At 39.1% G+C, this 21,861-nt stretch overlaps 1 protein-coding gene across 1 annotated transcript in view; it reads left to right on the plus strand.

Moving 5' to 3' along the window:
• Positions 1–1,455: 1,455 nt before the first annotated feature.
• LOC113953324 (von Willebrand factor D and EGF domain-containing protein-like) overlaps positions 1,456–21,861 on the plus strand; it is a 175,189-nt gene continuing 154,783 nt past the window's right edge. Inside the window, 1 exon segment of the mRNA XM_027656358.1 lies at positions 1,456–1,552. Within this exon segment, the coding sequence (XP_027512159.1) occupies positions 1,456–1,552 (97 nt within the window).

Here is a 21,861-nt window from a genome sequence, read left to right on the forward strand (position 1 = left end):
ATTGGACCCCTATCACTGTGTAGAAACTACCACAAACACATTCAAGCATTAACTGAGAAAGCCATAGAAAAGTAGAAATTGGGTGCTGATAAAAACAAAATTATTTTTTTCATTGGATATGCTTGTACCCAGGAAATGGACAGGCATGTCTTATGAAAAAAAAGTCAGAAACATTGGATTCTTAATGATCTTGAAAGAATACAGTCTAGACATCAGTAAAATAAATGGAAAGACTCAGAGAGGCTCCCAAAGGGCTACAAGTCAGGCCTATGAAGTGGCTGATCCAATGAGAGTGACTGATTACAGATTTTGCACCTCCAAAATCTATAATCAAAACTTAGAAAAAAGTTTTAGAAGTTTCTTCTTAAATAGCCTATATTTCCCTCAAGGAATCCAGTGGTAAAACTCCTCGAGGGATGTAGTTAAGCCAAATGAACAACATTTTAAACTCCTTGGCTGTATTGCAAAATCGTTTTAATGGCTTTGTGCATGCTTTTTCATGAAATGGCTCCTCACAGTGATTTGTGTGGAATGTTTACAGTCTTGGGTATTACTCTCTTATCAGATAATTCACAATATCCTCACTTAAACAAGCAGACACAATCAAACTTGACAAGTCAAAGAAAGGAGTGCTGGCAGATATGGAAAATACTGAACAGTGGGTGGAGATGTAAAATTTTCTAAATAAAACACCATGAATATCAGAGTATAGGATGTGATTTGATAGCAGATTCCTCAGGTTGGGCATTAAGATGGTATTATGCATTGTCGTACAATAAATTGTTCACACTGACTGGAAGTAGCACAAAGGACCCATGTGGCAGCAACAGGGCATTTTGCAATGAGACCAAACTTTAGAAAAATGTGGTTGGGTAACACTAGTGATGGAATTCTTCCCCTGCATTTTGCTTTTGTCTTTTGTTCTGTTACTATCTCTGGTGACACTACGCTCTGAAATGCACGTCTCTTTTTTCAGGATCCTCGCGCGTAAACATGATGCCAGATATGACTGCAGTAATCTGGAGTTACTGCTGCCTGCTTTAAGATCCTGGCAAGCAAGCACATTTTACAACCCTAATTTCTGCAGGCTCACCTCCCACCCCTGAGGTACAGGCTGTCCTCGCCCTCTGTGTGTGCGGGTGTGTTACCGGGTGCGTAAATCCCGGCAGCTGCAGCCGGAGCAGCTGCAGGGACACATGGGCTCTGTTTGTGTGTGGGAGGGTGTGAGTGTGGTTTGTGTGTGGCTGGAGGGCTTCCCTCTTGGAAATTCTGGGATTAATGACACATTAAACCCTCTCCAAGAGAGTGGATTGAACAGAGCAAAAGAAAGAAAAAAAAAAAAAAACAAATTGAAACAGGCAGGCAGGCTGATGGGCTTTTCCTGCAAAGTTTAGGGCTTCAAAAGTTAACTTATAAGCAACTGCAGATGCATGGATAAAACCTACCTTGGACACTATGCAGCAGCACTTTCCTTTCCATCACCATCTCCAACTTGTTGCCTACCTCTGTTGGATTTCCTTGCTGGCCATTAGTGCTGAGTCAGCCACATTAGGTAAGGATTTTGTACTTTTTAATTATTTGACAGTCATTCAAGTGATGAGTTCATGTGTATTTTAAACTGAGATGATCTTGCTTAGATTTATGTTTGAATGTGGGTTGGAGTGACAGAGGGCTATTATTAGAAAGAGTCTCCAAAATAGAATGGAAGTAAGGTTAAAATAAACAACCAAGGTAATGAAGAAGGTCACAGTGATAGCCAAGCATACTTTCAGCACATGATGTATTTGGATCATTACAGGACTTTCACTTTAATTTTTTACTTCTTTTTTATTTTTAAAGAAATTAAAGACCTATGAAAATTCTTACTTACTATTAGAAAAAAAATCAAACTACTTAAAAAGTATATAAAATATTTTCCCGTAAATGGAGTATGTGAAATAAACCATAAAAGAAAAAACACTTTAAAATAACAATCTATTCCTCTGGGAAAGAATTATATACACCATATATCAGAGCAACATTACAGATTAGTTAATTACACATATAATAGTACACAGCTATATGGCCTCTGGCAATAGAAAGTTCATGAGTAATTTCGCTACTACTGTACACAACAAATGTGAGGCTTGTTACACTCTAGCACAGAGTTCGAAGAGGACACAGATTTTACATATGTGGCTTGTTTATACAGCTTTATTAGTTACCTGTAGGAATACATTGAGAGTCATGTTAGACATTAGTTAACTAGTGAAAACAGAGTTAATAAAAGAAACTGAGAAAAGCAGTCAGACAAGTGCGCAGTGCTGTGAGTGATTATGGATTCAGCTTTGGCAAGCTCCAGGGAGGCACTCCCCCTTAATGGAAAAATGTTGCAATATTTTACAAAATTTTATTCTAGCAGAGTTCCAACTAGTCTTAACACTGATTGTCAGCCAGCACTCATTAGCTCTATGAAGATAAAACAATTTAAAGCCCTCTTCACTTGGATATCAGAGGGTCACCCAGAAAGTTCTGCAGGACTAAACACAAAACAAATGACCTTATCGCCTTTGTCTTCAAACAATGCCTTTAATTTCTGAAACCTTTTGAAGGGTTGCCAGTTTTATGGAGGGTAGCAGCTACTTATCTATAGAACAAGCTTTTCATCAAGGGGAAACGACCTTTTAACTCCTAGTAACTAAGTAACTGTATTTACCACTGTATTTTTGTAAGTGAAGGTAATATGTATAGACATTCTTATGAAACTGGGAATACAAAACAAGAATTAAGAAGTGCTGTCTCTTAGGTGATGCAGAAGGATTCATAAGGCTCGTTGTTGTGGGGTTTTTTTTTGTAGTGTGAACTTGAAATAAATCAACCTGCTCAAAAAGTTTACATTCTGACAGATTGTGTTGTGACCTTATGAGGATATTAACTGTTTACTTTATGCTGTTTACTTTTGTACTCTAACAAACCTACTAATCCCATAAGAATTGAGTGGTGAATAAGGAATATCTGACCAAAGAGGTTTTTGCAGATGCCTTATTAAGAGGGAGAAGATGAAAAAGTCCTTTAAAGACCAAGGAAGAGCTTTATCATCTTCTGCAGTCTTATTTTAGGTAATGAACCTCCCTGTGACTGAGGATATTCTGAATATTTGGGCTTTTTACATGATTTCCTATGACTGAGAAACATGAAAGCGTTACCAACAACAACATCTGTAGCTGCTCTCTGGTAGAAGATTAAATAAAGCATCAGAGACAAAAGCAACTCAGTGAATCATAGATGTGGGAGGGCTGACACAAAACAGAGCTTGTCAGACTTTTCTCAGATGAAATTCTGTAAATAAGTCAATCAAAAGAAAAAGACAATAGATTTTTTACAGGGGTATTTTAAACAAAAACATTTATCTTAGAATAGATAGTTGCTTGTAGCATCACCAGTGAGACGGAATTGCTTCCCATCCCCTTTGGAACCTTTTCATAATGTACAATTGAAAAAGTTTTTAATTTAGATATGAGTTTCCTGCAAAGGCATCCTTGAAGCTCACAAAATCCACTGGAGCTTCACTACAAGATGAAGCTACTACTGTATGTAGTAAAATCAGATACAATTAATTGTTTCTAAGTTCAGTCCTGTGGGTTTCCCTCAACTCTGAAACACACAAGAAAATATTCAAGCACATCCAGAGGTGAAGAAAGAGAAGAGAGAACATGGTGTCAGGGGAAGGTGAAGTGCCTACAGCCAACATGGAAAGATAGTGTGTTCTCCAATGATCTGAATAGTTTAATTTGATTTAAGAAAGTAAATGAGAATGGTCTAGCATGGCAAAAATCACTCAGTATGTCTTGCAATTTTATAAGCCTTGGTCTTGCTTTCCATAGAAGAATGAAATGAAAATCAGAGTGTGTAATTTGCTTTGTATGCTACCCATAATCAACTCATGATCTCACTGAGAGTTTCTGCTGTAAAACTTGAGTACCAGGGACTGTCCACGCTGAAAGCTGGACCTAGGGAAACATTTCCTCATAAGTATTTCAAAAGGAATAATTCAAACTATTCAGGACTTCTTCCACCTGCTTCAAGATGGCAAACTCTCCCATCCCTTGGTCATACCTCAAACATGTCACTCAGGTCCTCAGCAACCCCCAGAGCCCCAGGGCTTCTTCTACCCTCAGGGTCCCCGAGCACAGTAGGAATGTGAGCAATCACATGGAATCCCCAGTATCTGGTCTGGAAACAGCTTACAGGGATCAAGCTCTCAGGTCATGAGTGGGTTTGGTCAGGAACATTCCCATGCCTTTGGAAATGACACTGGGATTACTCTGGCTCTGTGTCTTCACTCTGTGGAAAGCACAACAGACATTAACAAACAAAGAATACTCAGCTGATTGCTTTCCTATGGAAGTAACCCCAAGATTCCGTGGCCATGGCAAACAACTCCTAAAGAGAGAGGAACAACCTTTACGGTTTGCCTTCCAACATTATTTTTAATTATAAAAACTTGTTTACAGGTTAATATTCTATTTTCTCTTCTTTAAATTGTGTCAATATCAAGTACTCCAATGACCTCATCGTCTGGAATTGTCATAGAATCACAGAACAGTTTTGGTTGGAAAGGACCCTAAAGATCACCTAGTTCCAACACCCCTCCCATGGGCAGGGATGCCACCCACTAGATCAGGTAACTGGCCCAAATTAAGCTAGTTTTATTTTTTAAACTAAGATTGAAATCTGAATTTATCTGATTTTGTGATCTCAAAGTGAAGCAGACATTTTACAATGATTTCTGTTTGCTGGTAATGTTTTTGTTCCACTCTTTTTTCACATGAAAAAGCACAACAGGGTTGTGCTTAATGCAGGGATAGTTCATTCATAAAGAAGGAAAAATCAGGAGCCGTTGCAGTCTAGGGGAGAGGAACATCTTTCACCTTACAGTGAATATGTTTGCGACTCTCTGAGCTGTATCAGTCCATCACTATCAGGTTTTAGGGCTTTAAAAATTGTCAGAGAAACATTTTTTTGCTCAAGCATTTGCCTTTTAATTTCTGATGAAAATTAATGATAGATTTCAAAGTTATACCTACTTAAAAAAATAAGTTTGGTGAGAGAGGACTGCCTTTCACCTACCTATCTCAGGGATTTGCCTATTTCCCATTGACCTGCCAAACATGTAAGCTGTTTGAACTTCTTAACAGCTATTTATTACTCTGTGCTGTGCTAAAATTGAGGATCAATTTGTTAGACACTGCTCATAAGAGTATAGGACATTCATGGCCAAAATGTTTCCTTTAATGTTCCGGTTCCTCAAAGTTATTTTGTCTCCAAATGCCAGATCTCAAGAAGTATTGTGCACATCCAAGTTCCTTTGCAATCGATAGGAACTGTGAGCAGTCAAGACAAATCAGTGTTTGTTCCTAAGGTGACAAGACAGATTTCTGCAGAGAGGAAGCATCATCATTTTGTTTTACAGATGGGATGGGGACGTGAAGAGGCTCAAGGTCATCCACAAAATCCTTTGGTGAAGCTGAGATCTGTGCCGAGGCCTCGTTAGTCACAACCCAGCCCCATTAACTGCAGCACAGCTCAAAACTGGAACAAAAGCCAATATAGGAAATTGAGTGTAATAAAAATGCTCAACCTCTCTCCATCTTCCTTGTAAACTTTGAAGTCAAATGGCTACACACAAACTCAAGGGGACACAAAGTGGTTTTGGTGGATTTTAGACTGCTTAACATGTGGCCAATACTTGAAATTCCCCCTAGATCCCCTTTGATTTCAATGGGAAATGATCCATTCACTTTCCAAAATGCTATATGTCTTGATCATACAAATACAGAAGAAGAAAAGAAGGAAAAGCCAATCCTGCACTAGTTTCATTAGAGACAGAATTTCTTTTCTGATTGTTCCTACTTCTTCCTCAACCACTTCTGTAGCCTAATAAATTAATTCTGGTTTTGGAAATATCTTTCCTCCATCTTCTTTTTTTGTGATCTGGGCTGGCTCCTCCAAAAGGCTGGGAATATTGTGGAAGTACCATTTTGTTGGTATTTCACTGCGTTTGTGCTGTACTTCGTTGAAAAGTTTGTTTGAAAAAGCTCACAAGGCAGCCAGATTACTACCTTGTCTGATTTTGTCTACAAGTTTGTTCCCTTGGATGGTTTGTTCTTACTTTTTGGCTACTTTCTCCCTGGGTCAAGTGTCTTTCTTGTCACCTCAGAGGCTGAAGTTTAGTGTTGGACATTGCTGATGCCCAATCCACTGCAGAAATGGATTTTGTCTTTAACAGTGTTGGCAGCATGTGTTATTTGCTTAATGATTGTTAAGTTTTCTACAAAGAATTATATTTTACCTTCAGTTATGACCTTTATTAATGTCATTGTGGCAGCTACACTATGTGTTTTGCCTTAGTTAGAAATTATTTATGGTGAAATATGAAAAACATGGATTAGATTGAAGAATATTTTTATCTGACTTTGAAACACCAATAAACCCATGTGTTAGTGAATGCAATTGTTTGTGCAGCTTCTCTGGGAAGAGTTTTGTGTGTTAAGCTCTTAGGAGATTTACTTAATGAGAGTATGTACTCATTTGCTTCTTTCTGACACATCTTATTTTGATTACTCTGACGTCTATTACTTTGATTGCTGTGTTCACACTGCATGGCATCCACGGGGAGCCGCAAGGGAATATTCTACATATTGAAAGGAAAAAAAAATTGATTGCCTAATATAGCTGAGGGATTGTAACAGTCTGCTCTGCTCCTTTTGCAGGTTTTATATTAATTCATCGATTGAAACAGAGTTTACTTATTCGTCTACTTTTTTCACAAAGCAGCTTCCATGAGCTGGGTAGCAATTTATCTGCATACCACAGTAATGTAATGCATCTCCTGTGGTAGCTGGAGCATTTTACAACTCAACTGTCTCTTGACAGCTTTGTGTGTTGACTGTTTCAGTAAAGGTCTCCTCATGTGGCATCTCACTAATGCCTCATCAGCTCAGTAGCTCTTGCATTTTCCATGAACTGGTGGATACCCCAAATTTCCTCCTCCTTATGCTATTAAGAAAAAGCATAACATTTCCCATCCTGGACTCACAGTTTTACTTTCTCTCAGTTTTTTAAATGGCTGATCAAGTTATGTTCAATTTGCCTCAGAAGGCAGAAGTCTTGCAGAAAAAACATTTAGCGGATGATACAAAGACAAGAGTGTTCTCAGAAGTTCCTGAATAGCTCTTTAATGAGTTTAATGGTGAATGTGGAAGACTGTTTGGGATCAGAACTAGACAATTCCTTTACAGAGAGGAACATATTTTATGTCAACACCTGCTTCCTTCTGATCTCCATTTAAAATTGTATTTTGCTAATGTTTGACTATCATGCAAAGTTTTCATGGAATTTTATCTCACTGATTTTCTACAGACCTGTATGAAAAGCAAGAGAAGATAAAATTCAGCCAGGAGCTTATTTAATAGCTAAGATAATGTTTTGTTATTCATAACTTCGTAATTAAAAATCTATTTAGAATTAACATTATTAAACTTCATTCATCAAATGTGTTATTTGTTGATCTGGTCCAGCTACCAGAACAGAGAGATCCACAAACATCTTTCAGAGATTACTTTAATCACCTTCTCTGTCCCTTTCCTCCAATTATTTACTTTACAATCAACTATGGGCATGCTATAAAACTAGTTGACTGTGACTCAGCCTCCCTCAATAACAGAGCATAGATACTTTGATTCACTCAGGCTACCTTTTCATCAGCTCTCTTCTTTTCTTAATGGACTAGAGAAAAAATATATATAAAAATTCCCTGAGCCATTTGCTCTGTTCTTCTATTAGATGTTAAGATTAGAGCTAGCAACAAAGACATAAACAGGGTGAAATCTAATTAATTCCTAGTTTCTCTTTTGCAAGAAATACAAGGAAAATTAAGAGAAGGCTATTTCCTACCCCATTGTACTTACAACTCATTCTTCAAGTGCTAAAATATGTGGACATTCCATTTTCTGAATGTGTATAAATAAGAATAAAAATAAAGATAAAAGAAATCTATCCTTTTCCTTCAGCTACCCCATAACGACCCCAGAAGTTTTTGGCTCCAACAGTCTTCTAAGTGCCAGTGGGACTCAGACATCCACACCCCACAATATTCCTGAAGTATTTGGGTTTCTTTTCTCCTATAATATCCTTTAAAAGTCTCATTCATAATTACTGAATATATCAAACCTCCCATTTCAAATGATTTTCAGTCTTTTGTCTAGTCTTGTTATTTCAATTGATCTTGTAAAAGATTATTGTGAACAGGTATACTGGGAAAGCTGAAGTAGCTCACAGCATTCTCAGTCTGGAGCAAAGATGCATTTTGTTCATCCTCCCCTCCTTGCATGGAAGTACCAGTCATGACCTGGGGGTCAAAATCTGCCCAAATAGCAGCAGACAGGACTCATTTGTGCCCACACCCCATGTATCTCCCTGCAGAGCACCAGGGGTGTCCTGCCTACTGCAACATACCTCAGAGGAAGGAAGGTTTGGTATACCCTTAATGTATAATTGGCAAAGATTGTGACCATGTAGAAGCTCTCAGGCTTGGATTTGGAGGGATGAGGTTTAATCCCTGTCCCTGGCATGTGCTTGTGTGAGGGCATTAGGATTAAGGATACTGGTGTGCTTCAGGACACTGGATCCAGGTTGCAGACTATGATCCCAGCACAAGCTATACATCTCCCAGACGAATTTTATGACTATTTTCTCCTCTTGACATGATTCTTGCCTTGCAATACAAATAGTTTTGACATAAATCATAAATTTACTGCCCACCCCCAGTCCTTTGCTTCTGCTTCACATTTTCCCAATAACTGATACCTTAGCCAGGAAAATCACCCACAGCCATTCCTGCTGCCTCCTAATGTTTGTTATCCACTAATATTAATTTTTCTGTTTGCTATTACCTGTACTCTGCACGGGTGTGGAGACACTTTCTCTCATTAAAATGCCTCTGACAATATTATTCATCTGCTGTTTCCAAACAACTTCATCTTCTGTCTTAGGTCTGAGCTTGCAGCTTGTCTCCCGAGAATACCAAGCATCCTCATTAGGTGCTGGAAGGATGTGAGGGGAGCTATACTTGGTCAGCCCCATGCTGCTGCCAAGGACTCTGGCACAGAAACACTCACAAGGACAAAAAACCTCTGGAATAAGGAAAAAGCATCTTTACTGCTCAGAAAAACTGGTGGCAGAGACTCTAAATTCTACTTATATACACAATGATTAGCTGGAAAAGGAGCTGTCTCCCAAAGTCTGGGTTTTGTGCTGGCATCAGATTATTTTTTTATGACCTTTAAGCAGATAACTTCATGTTTCTTTCAATGTGGCTAAATGGAGTATAAAACTAAAACTTTACAATCCTGTAAAAGGCAGCACAGGTGGCCACGTGTGTACGTAAGCACAGGAAGCATCACTTTGGCCACCAGAGTTATCACTGCTTCATGTAATTATTCCTGCAATTAGTGCTGCAGAAATGCTGTGAGAAAAATTATGGTGGTACCAAAAAATTCACCACACAAATCCACCCAGTGCACTGGATTTTTGCCTCTGAGTTCCATCACTGCTCTTACAACCCATCTCCTCACTGTGATTATCCACATAACAGTTTATAGACTATATGACTTCCCAAAGATATCCTACTCCACGTTGAGTAACTGCTGTTGATCCACACAGGAAGGTTTTCTTCTCTCTGATTGCTTTAACAATTGAAAACAATTAAAAATTTACTTTTCCACTGAGATATAAGCAGGAAAAAACCAAAGTGCTAACTGATATTCTGGTATTTTGTTAATCACTACTGACAGGAAAGATGTTGTGCTTTAGGACAGTGGAGCCAGATCAATCTCTTCTGTCACAGACAAGTGCCCTCAGAACTGGTCTATCGATTATGCCAGGGAGAATATCTTTAGATCTCTTATTTGAACTGTTTCACTTTCTATTAGTAATTAAATACATCTTAAAATGAGGGCTTCAGTGTCAGTGCCATGCATTCATCCCCTGTAAACGTATAAATACCTGTGGTGGACAACAGCTTCATTCACTCTATGGCATAATGTATACATGTTATTTATAAAAAATAAAAATAAAGGAATTCCAGTACAGTTAGATGAGTAGATGATCATTCAATTGGTCAATACACATTATTTTGGTCAAAACCTTATGTTCCAGAGCACAAGCCTCCAAATTTCTCCCCTCCTAATACAAAACCTGCACCAACAAAGGAATACAGGTCTTCTCAAAACTTTCAAATTTCTATGAAAAGTTTCATTAACAGCATATAAAATAATCAACACTCAAAATTCCTGACCAGCTCTAACTCAAGTATACATTTTTTAGAAGAACAAACAAGCTGAATAAAGGGGGCAGTAAATTTCAATATCGGTAATGATACTTGTTTATGAGTCCCCAACAATTTGTAAAGGAGTGATTTATGTTAATTTGTGCTTGGGAAACAATGTCCTAATACACTGATTTTCAAATGTTCTTTTAATCAAAGATCCTTTTCTTTCAAAAGAAAGCCATGGAGTGTCCTGTATCCCTTATTGTTTTATTCTTAAGGGAGGCCATTAGGGATATTTTGCATAAAGAAAAGAGGATAAAGTGAAACTAGTTTTTTATTTACAAAAATCATAGTTTTACTAAAGGCAAGGGACTCCTTAATTTTTGAGGTACTGATAAAGGCCCTGGAGCCTGGGTAGGAGGTAGCCATTGGCACACAGCCAAACAGGGCTATGGTTATACTTGAGTAAATTCTGTGTGAAGAGCTGGATGCTCTTTGCTTCATGAACTGAAATCTGACATCTTAAGAGACAAGTTAAATAATATTTCAGCCATTCCCTATTATCAGATGGTTTGAGCAAGGTACTGGCAATATATTCCCTACATACAGTGCAGGCAACTGGTGGTGAGTAAGGCTGCTCTGGATCTTGCTCCATACTCATATCCAATAACTTCCTCAAGGCCACGAGCTTATTCCTGCTCTTTAAAGCCACCTTCATTTCTTAAAGTGTTGCCTAGCACTAAAGTGCTCTGTTAAGCTGCTGCCATGTTTTTCCATTCTGGTAGAAATTATTGTTCTATATAGTTTGATTTTAAGAGTCCCTTCTGGCATCCATTTGGGGAAAAGGCACTACATAAAAGCAAAATCAATACGAGAGACAGTTATATTTCCTGGGCTTTTTCATTAGCTATAAAATATATAAATTCAAGAAGGGAGGGGGGAAGAATATCAGTTCTACCCAAACTGAAAGAGGACAAGACAAAGCATGGAAGACTATGCATAAATGTGCACTGGCAGGAGCATGGACTGTGCAGGTTGCTGGGCACAGGCAGGTCTCTGATCTCACTATGTACAAACAACCCCACAAGACATTGGCCTGTCCTGTGACAGGCATCAAGCAACTGCCAAAATACAGAAATATATGTATTTTAGTAAGTTATGTGTTTCTTGACTTGTTCTTACTTTTTTGTTAAAGCCAAACTGACTATTAGCTAAACACAGGAAAATTTGCCTTTGCTCAGTACTAAGAATGAATAAAAGAATAAAACAGTGCTGAGCCAAATTCTTCCTCAAATCCCCACTGAACTCCACCTATGCTACCTTTACTCTTTTTTCCCAAAGTATACCAAAATATTCTTCTTTCTATCTGAGAAAACCGTCCTTTCAAGCATCCTTGGATAAATTCCTCATCACCTCATGTGATATATTTTCTAGGATTTGCAAGCATAGAACTGGAACAAATTCTGAAAAAGCTGTAACTGATATCTCTACAATTATGAGCTTAAAGATATAGCAGTAAATTTTTACCCAAACCAAGTTATTATACTTCTTTATTAAAGCCCAGCTGAAAAATTAAAATTCAGACTGCTGTATTAGCTGGTATTCTGACACAGGTTACCAAACCAGAAAGGCAAGCACCTTATTTTAACTTGGAGTAAAATTTCAAATCACAGTGTCTGTTCAGTATCAGCATGCAATTATGGGAGTGAGAAATTGCACATAAGCCTTTTTTTTTTTTTCTTTTTAACATGGGCCTTCTATAATGACATTTTCATTAGCAGAAAATACCTGTTGTCTGTAGAAAAATAATTTGTCCTGGTTTTTGAAAACTAAATTATCCCCTCTAAAAGATTAGCTGAAAAACACTATATAAATTCATAAGCATTCCAGATTAAATAACAAAGTTTTGCTTCTTTCTGGTGACCCCTAGTGATGCATTTTGTGAGAGAGTTCAAGAGTAAACCCAACAACTTATTTATTTCTGAAACGCAGATAAGGCATCTGGAAGATTTTATCTATGTGATTTTTTTCCACTAGCCCATAATTCAGAGATCTGGGAAATAAAGGCCCAGAAAACTTATCAGCATGCAGTTGTTGATTTGAAACCCAAGTGAAGCTGTGGAGAAAAACTTGCAAGCTGGCAGTGACAGCACGAAGTAGAAGAGCTTTTGTAGGACAGCCGCTGCCTAAAATCAGCCTCTTGGGTTTCAGGTATCACTTACATGATGTGCTTACCATCAAGAAGCTTTACACACATCTCTTCACGTTTGCCCTTTTGCCTCATACTCTCGGTTTTGTTATTCACCGTAACTCCTTTCCTGTTTTGGCTTCTCTTTGGCCTCTCAGTGAGGTAAGACGGTGAAACAAACCAGAACTGGGATTCAAAACGTCAGGAAAAGCAGCCATTAAGAAGAATTTAATTTTTATCATCATAACTGTGTGGCATACAGATCAAAACTCATTTCAAACTCGCTTCATGAAGGTGCATCAGAAGGTGTCTCTCTCCTGTTGGCCAGACCATTCTATCCTATGACTGTGAGGTGTAGCTTGTTGAACATGTTATTCCATCATGGGAGAGTGCTCCTTGCTGTGCACAGACTACTGCATTACAGGAATGGTTTAAACTAAAAAGAACAAGCCTCCAGCTATCACTGCCCAGCCTCTACCATCGCACAGTACATCTCATACAAACAAGAAACATTTGTCTGCCTGATTCATTCCACTTGAGTCAGGAATTGTAATATGAGCCTTAGCAGGATGTTTTGGTGCTATCGTGCCATCTATACCCATCCTAGGACCCTGCTTCCCTCTCACCCTGCCCAGAGCCCACCCCATCTCAACATCTGCTGCTCCCCATCCCCAGCTCCTGATCAGACTTTTCTGGGCATCGGCTGGAGCTTGGACATTTTGTCTTCCCCAGAACCTTTGTTCCAGGGGAAAAGGGTGGGAAAGCATTTCTTATTCATCTTTCTACTTGTTGCACCATGGTAGAAGTTGATGATTTTATCAATCCTTTTACATGCTTCAGTATCCTGCTCAAACAGTTGAGTTTATTTATACTAAATAAAATGGAAGAGTGTGTCTAATTTTTAACACAGGGATCTCATGTTATGAACATTGTAATACCATGTTAAATTCAAGACCCTTGGTCCTGTCCAACTCCTCTGATTTTCACTGGGGATAGAGCAGAGAGCAGCTTGGCTCATTTGTGCATTGTAACAGCTGTCCTCAAACCCATTTTCCTTAAAAAAAACATTGTGGCCAGCCTTACATATCACAGACTCCCCTTTGCATACTTTTTCATTTTTTCCTCCTAAATTAAACTGTTGAGAAAATAACATTCACCATCCTAATATTTGTATTACTAATGTGAGGATAGGCAAGAAAATTTCCCTTCTGTTTTTATAGCAGAAAGATTTATTGCAGGTTGCTAAACAGTGGAGTGATTAAGTCATATTAAAGACATATTTAAGACAAGTGATTTCTGTCTTCTGAAGTTTTTAGCTTGGTTCAAGAACATGTCTTGATTTTGAACGTGACAATATTTCTTCACAGTAGTGCAAATATTTCTGCCCTTCATCAGTGGGTCACTATGAAGTCAATAAAATATGCACACAAGAAATGCAAGCAGCATTTGGCTCAATATAAAGATTGATAATGTAACCACCTAAAAAACCTGCTTTTTATTATCATAAGACTCTCCTCATTTTTTTATAGTTTTCATTGAGCAAAACAATCCATCATACTTGAACTTCATCCACGTTCCTGAAGCCAACAGTTTGCACTAGTCAATTTTTAATTATGATATTTTTATAAAACCTACAATTTATTTCCTGATTTTGTAAAACGCTTTAAACAGCAAGTCATTGATATAAATTATGTAAATCTCAAGTGACCCCAAAGTCATTAATCTGACTGGATTTCACAGCAAAGTATAATACAGCATAACTTACTGGCTCTCCATCTGATACCCCAGAGCAGCAAAGATGGGGCCAGCAGTGAGGAACAGTGGGAAATCTCCATTTTGCTCTAGATTAGTGTGATTTTTAACCTTTTAAATAAAATGCCTATTGTGCTTAGAATCCCTGTTGCACTCTCACATTTAGGGCGAAAGGAAAATGGGTCTTTTAACTTTGAAAAAGAGAATAAAAGATTCTCATCCTTAGCATTGTACAAAGAGCAGTGAACCCCTACTCCAAAATATTGAGCTTTACACTCAGCCTGATGGTGAACTTGTCCCTATCCCATTCCTACAGCAAATCCTGTTAGCAACAGAAGGGAATCTGTCCAGGAGGGTTGAGAGCAGAAATGGCCCATTGGTAGCAGCTGTTTTCCAAAATGGCTTTCTGCTTTGAAGGGGGAAAAAAAAATAATCCATTGTGCAAAACCCCTTCCTCGTGGCTTTTTACTGCTACAGGCCAAAGGCTGCAGAGCTGCTGGAAAGGTGACTCTCCCAACCTGTGTGAAGCACAAATTCCCCCTTCTCCTTCCTATCTCCTGTTACTGCTCCTTTCTCAGGGTCCTCCCTTGCCGAGGGTTCCTGCAGCCTGCCAGGCAATCTCACCTCTCCAGACCCAATACCTGCTTCTCTCATTTAAGACAGTTTTTTTGTGTGCCTCCTTTTAAAACCTCTTTTTTGCTTTTCCAGCTGTTCTCCCTTTTGGTGGTTACCTCAGTCCTTTCCAGCTGCTATCTCTCTCGGCACAGCTGTGCTGGCTTCATCCTCCTCTGCTGGCTGCAGCCCCCTGCCTTCCCTTCCTTTGTGTTCATGGACATCACTTGCATCCTTGTGGACTTAATGCTATTAAAATAGCAGTGAAGTATGTAAAGGATAAGAACGTAGCACAGGGATGAATGAGGATTACTTTTTGCTCATGCACAGGAGAGAGAATCACAGGATTTAGCCTGTATTTTTCAATTAACAGTATTTTTCTGTGTGTCAATTTTTAGTTCTATTAAAAGTAGGATGCAGTTACTGTCTCAGTCTACATGAACTAGCATCACCTAGGTTCCTGTAGACAAAGAGAAGAGGAACTATTGGAAGGCAAAGTATCCTGGCTGTTACACCTTTCCAGCTTCTCTTACTTTCAGTGCCTTTCCTTTCACTTTATGAAAGTCTTTGCAGGAGACCAGCAGGTGAGAGGGAGCAACTGCAGCACTTTAGGATGTTTGCTAAAATGGAGTGACAGAGTAGAGTACGATGGGTTAAGAAAAAAAAGAAAAATCCAATGGCTTTTTTACTTTTCCTAGGGGACAATTCCCACACACTCCATTCTTTTTTCAGCACTTGAAATGGTTTCTCTTCATATTTACAGAGTAAGATATACAGTCTGTACTTCAGTTCATATTTTTGAAGTTCAGATGCTCTTCTCCATATTAAAATATCTCACAGGCAAATGCATATCCTTATTTATACTTCTTATATTAACCCAGTTACATGGTGGCTATAAAATTCCATAATAAGAAATAAGAGCTCTCATTGCACATTCACAAAACCCTCCAAAGAACAGAGGAAGAACAGGCCATAAGTCTCATAAATCTAACTCAATTTATTCCCAGCAAGAGTCTACAAATCAAACATTTTTATAATCCAAGATATTTATGATAAAATGGTGAATGTATAAACCTCCCCCAATGGTAATTCAATAATTAATGAGAAAATAACAAAATAGATAACAAGTTTCAAAATTTTTGCATCAAAAAAGTGAAATATTATAAACAGTAATGTGGCCTGTAAGCATTCAATCAAATCTGCAGTGAGAGAGGGCAAGAATAACATTTCAAAACTTTCAGAGCTCTCTCATCCCCTGATCCAGAATATTCCAGTTTTGCTGCTGCAGTAGCTGCAGTAATATGCAGATATTTTCCTTTCATCAAATATTCCCAAGTAAGCTGGGGGGTAGATTCCAGGCATCATGTGCATTTTCGGTCTCCAGGAGGATTTTCAGGTATTATATCCACAAGAGAAAGGGGGTGGTATGACCGACCTGTCTGTTCCAGTCCATCTGAGAAGATGAACTGGAAAGAGGATTTGGCAAATGCCACCATGCAGAGCTCTCTCGGTCACATGATAAAAGCCCCTCCTGTACAAATCCTACAATTGCTCTTGCTCATTCCAAGTTCCTTGCTACAGAGGCAGCTATCTAATCCATCTCGTAAAAGAGCTATTTGGCTTGAATCACCTAGGCCTTTACCTTTCAAAAAAAAAGTAGAAATTCCCTATTTTCCACCCCAAATATGTTCATAGATGTTGCTTTTAAGCAGGTGTTTTCACAACATTCTCCCTTAGCCTGGAGTTCCCTTCCCTGCTTTGTACATATCAGCAACACAAAGTGCATCCTCATCTCCGTTTTGCTAGGCTAAGCAAATTAGTTTTAATCTGTACTTTAAGAGCAAACTCTTTACTCTCCTGATTATCCTAATAGTCATTCCTTCTGCTTGCTCAAATCAGAACACCTACACAGGGATCCAAATGAGCTCTGCACAGTGGCACTAATTTATCTGCTGCTCTACTGTATTTTCAGCACTGAAAGCAGCTTTTCATATTGCAGTGGAAACAGTCACCTTGTGATCAGATAGTATATCCTTCTTTTATTGACCCAATTCTATTGTTAAATCTTGGGCTTGCTAATGTACTGCTCTGCCCTGGAAGTGCTCAAGTCTCATTTGTATGTGAACAGGACTTAAAAGGGTTTTTGGAGATAATTCTAGATAACAGTATATAAGACCTATGCATACTCAATTCAATGGTATTTGTGAGAAAAAGGAGGGAAACGAATGTGCAGCAACAAAGGAAATTCTGTGACTCAGCTAGAAAAGTAAAAAGCAGGAATCCAGTAAATATCAGTCTTTAGGGATAATAGCTTTCAGTGTTCAGCTATTCTTCACCAGCTCCTTATCTAAAGCCTCTGTGGCACAAGCTGAGGAGAGAGAATTCAACCCACCAGAGCCTCACAGGAGAAAGGGATGTACAATCTGTGCCCACTTTTCAGCCACTTAGGAATAATACATGCTTTTTGTTGATAATTTAGATTAGAAATCAAGCTATCAGGACTTTCCTACCTGGAAGGAAGGTTCTGGTTTACAGTGTTTCTGATCATGGAACCTCTTTCTCCTGTTTAAAATTGTTAAAGTGCATGTCAAGGTCAATTTTCTGTCAGTGGCCAACAGTGCACAATTTGTGCTTGCGTGACTTTGTGTGATTACAAAATCCTCTTGCTGGTCTCAGGAATTCCAACAGAAACGATTATTTCTGCCTTGCTCTTTCCCATTTAAGTTGTGAAAACACTCCACAAAATGTAAATGTAAATGCAGATCTTCCTGCTTCCTGCCTGACAGCAACTGGCAAAACTGATGGGGAATCTCTTCACAGCTCTGCCTTTTTTTTTTTTCTCAGGCATCCTGGTGAGTCTATCTTCCTCTAGGAAAGATAAGACATCAAGCCTGCCTTGTTAAAAATCAGCTTAGGGAGTAACACTCAGCAGTGCCAAAGCTCATGAGGATTTTCTGCCACAACCTACCAGAAGAACATGCCATCTACACATCTAGAAGGGACAAATCCTACCTCATTCTTCACTATTCAGGAGGGATTTTATTAAAAAAGAAGGTGCTTCATGGGGCTTGAAGCAACAGGACAGAAATCCCATAGCCTGGGTGGCCTTGGTGGCCACCGCAGTCCCCTACACCTTGCTGTGTATGAAACTGGACAAAATATAAACATGTTGGAATCAAACAGCCTTTTTCTAGAGTGAATTAGATAACAATTTTATTCAAGACTTGTAGGAGAAGATTACTTACTGCTGTCTGGTGTCTGCAGAGAGCCACAGTCTCATCTCAGACTAATGATGCTCTGGCATTCACGCTTTATTTCAGTCCTCAGCAAGCACTCACAATTAACATAAAAAGGGTACTACTTACACATTAGTTTCTGTATTTGACCTGAAGATGCAGATGAGTAATACTAAATAAACATCAACTGTTAGACTGTGGGACTTAATATGTTTTTGGAAACAGGCAATGGAAGTTTTAATTGCACACAGAAAGATTTCGAGATCATTGAGATCACTTCCATCTGACACTAATGACTGCAGTTTCCCAAATCAAAGCCCAGAATTTACAGCCAGGCTCAGCACCCATTTTGCTTAGATCCTCTCTTAGGAGCAGTAATGGCCGCTAATGAAACAGCCAAAAGCCCAGGTGGCTCTCCTGAAAATGTACATTTTAGAGCCTTGAGACCTGATCCCGCAGCTGCCAGCTTCACCCTGGGAAAGCCATTAGCAGCTGGCTTCACGTCTAGAAAAGGAAAACGAAATATGTTGCATTTTCACAGCCATCAATCAGCAGTTGCATTGCCAGGAAAGCTTCATAATGATGTAGATATTGCCAATTGACTTTGCAAAAAAAATGTACTTTTCAGGGGGAAAACATGTAGGCAAAGCCCAACAGAAGATCTCAACATACGCTTGTGTGTATGTGATAGAGTTGTGTTTCTTATTCAGAGGGGAGGGGACTGATATGAGAAAGCACCTCCCTTGACAGAGGTTCCACTGTTCACCCTTGTCCCAAAGGGTGGCAGCAAGAGGGCACATTTCCTGCACCCCTCAGCACCACCTCCCAGGAGCTGTGGCAGGGGGCTTGTCCCCAGCCTTACGTAATGAACGACTGTGCTTGCCCTGCTGAGCTTTCTGTTACTCTTTGGAGAAGAAAGTTGTAAGAGCAGAAGACCTTAAAATGAAAAAAAAAAAAAAGTTGGAACCCTCAGAGTTACATACTGATGCAAGCAAATGTGTTGGGGAGAAATACAAAAGCACTAATGAACTGATGTTACTTTTGGGGTTTGGTTGGTTTCTTCCTTAATGTTCCACAAAATGGCTGAAAATTATCAGCAGCATCACTGCTCTTAAATGTTGTATTTCCAACGATTTTGCTGCTTTTAGACCTTTTTTATTATCTTTACCGTCTTCCTGAGAGAGATACTGAAATGTCTGGCATGACTCACGCTGCGAGCAATCCCTCTGTGAGAACTGAATGAAAACAGGCTGATAACAAGGGTGATTTCATTAAAAGAGCCCAGCCAGGTGACTGGTTACATGGGATGTTATTGAAATTATGCATGCAGAACTCTAACACTGTCATATTGTTTTAGATCATGTTTTCCATGGTGCAGGAGAAAGTACCTTTGTCAGTTCAGTGGAGAAAGGTTGGAGATGATTGAAGTAAAACAGTAGGAGGGGGCTGATATGATTAAGTCACATAGCCAACTGCCCATGTATAACACAGTAATGGAGGTGAAAGTAGAGGGCAAACTAAAATTAAGTCAAAAGGACACAGGAGACAAAAGGCTACACATATAGGACATGGAGAGGATGTACAATGAGCTGACTTGTACAGCAGGCAGAGTGCAAAATTTTCATGCCCCAAATTCAGATAATTCCTGTTAATATTGATGTGAACACTGTACTAACTAGTGCTGGAATGGACAGTCTGTTTTATGAGCATGCATGAAGAAAAGCATGTTTAATTAATTTTACGGTAGTAGGCAGAAAGGTCAGATGACAGCCTGTGAGTCAAATCCCCAGCAGCCAGACTGGACAACAGAACAAAAAAAAAAAAAAGAGTATTTGGGACAAAACCAAGGTCAAGCCTGGACTCACTATGGTGATTGTTCACACCTCTTCAGCAGAAAATAAGGTCTTAATTTTGCTGCAAGCCACAAGGTAAGTATATCCTTATTGAAGAAAATCTCAGTTGCTACAAAGACAACATAGGCTACTTTAATTTGTTCCCTCTGAGTAGAACAAGACACAAATCACAAAACAGATGGTCATATGAGCTATGGGGCAGCCAGGGTATCAGCACTGCAGTGCTCTCCAAGGAAGAAATGAACCATAAAGAGTCATTACAAACTTCTGCAGTTTGGTGCAGAGGCTGCTGGGGTTCACATCACATCAGGGTGTCGTTTGGACCCCAGCAAACTCAAGGAAATATGCTGGGTGAACAGAAAGCTGGCAAAGATGACTTGCTGGTCACCTTTATAAGGTGCCATTCAGATTTTCATGGTGCTGTTTTGGCCTGAGGCCTGGTTTCACTGCAGAATGAATTCCATTTACAATTCACATCGTTGCACATGCTCACAAAGAGTTGTGCAAGTCACAGGTACCATCTCCAAATGTTTCCAGAAGACAGCAGGACTGCCTCGTACAATCATACAGTCATCAGACACTACAGCAGTAGAAATTTCTATAAATGTATGTAATCACTAAGAGAATATTATTCTGTCCCCCTATGGATAAGGAACTACAAAAGCAGAGAACAGTAACAGTGCAAGTTACAATCCCAGACAGGAGTGAAAGATATAACTTCTTCTAAGGCAAGGAAGCATTCAGTGCCTTGAAGAACCTGACAGGACACTACCCAGCACTGGGGCCAGAGCAAATATTTCACTTTCCATCTATCAACACACAAAGGTATGATGGGAAGCTCACTGATTTCCTCAAGGGATGGTGCTTCCTTCAGTGCCCGGAATAGATGGCACTCCATGACAGAGCAGTGAGCCACTATTTCATGTCATTCTTACTTGTGAGCATGTGGCTTTAATGCATGTATTGCTCAAAGTAGCAAATCCCATCTTGGAAATGCCATTTGTTTCCTGATAGGCTTTTTCCTTCTTTATTATACTAACTGGGTGCTTAATTTACAGTCATTAATTTACTTTCACAGCCTTTGTGGGGTATAGGGCAAATAATATCAATGTTATCAAGGCAAAGGAAAGTAGTGCAGGTCCATTAACAGGAAAGGAGAGCAGGTAAAATGACATAGGAATACAGATGCAGTTGCTTCTTTCTTCTCAGAGACATTTCATTACAATCAGATATTTAGCACAGTTAATTTCAAAATGGTAATAGGAACACAAGGTACAAAAAAAGGAAAGAGCTAAAAATGCATATATCCAGGTTGTCAGTAACTGCTGAATCCACCTTAAGTAACAGGTAAGTCATTATTTGAATCATTAAAAGCTGCCTTCAAAAACTGAGGAAGAACCTCTGAGATCCAAAGGGCAAAAACAGAGGCAAAAATCTGGTGGTTAACAACAACAACAACAAAAAAAGATGTTAGGCTGTTTTGAGAACCCACAAACCAGCCAGACTGCCTTCCATGCAGGTTCCTAATGATCTGCAACTTGCAGAATTATTAGGAAAAATTAAGAATGAAATTTGTTACTGAGGGTAGTGCACATAAAGCACAGCAACTCATTAGACCTGTGCACATGGATCTGAGAGGCCACAGCTGGAGTACTGCGAATAATTTTGATCATCCTCCTGAAATAAAGCTGGATGAATTATAGGCAGTTCAGAAAGGGAGCAGAAATGCTAACTAGGAGCTTGGAAACATGACCTAAAAGGAAAGTAAAAAAAGATATAGGCTTACCTTAGAGAAGAGAGCATTGAAAGGGGATGTGTTTAGTCTTCTATTATGGGGAGCAGAGAAGGCAGCAGTTGCCTATTCCCCATATCCACAGATAGTAGAGAAAGAAAAATTTAGCCATGAGTTAA

The sequence above is a fragment of the Corapipo altera genome, unplaced genomic scaffold (genome assembly GCF_003945725.1).
Source record: "Corapipo altera isolate COAL_440 unplaced genomic scaffold, ASM394572v1 68, whole genome shotgun sequence".
NCBI classification, from domain to species: Eukaryota; Metazoa; Chordata; class Aves; order Passeriformes; family Pipridae; genus Corapipo; species Corapipo altera.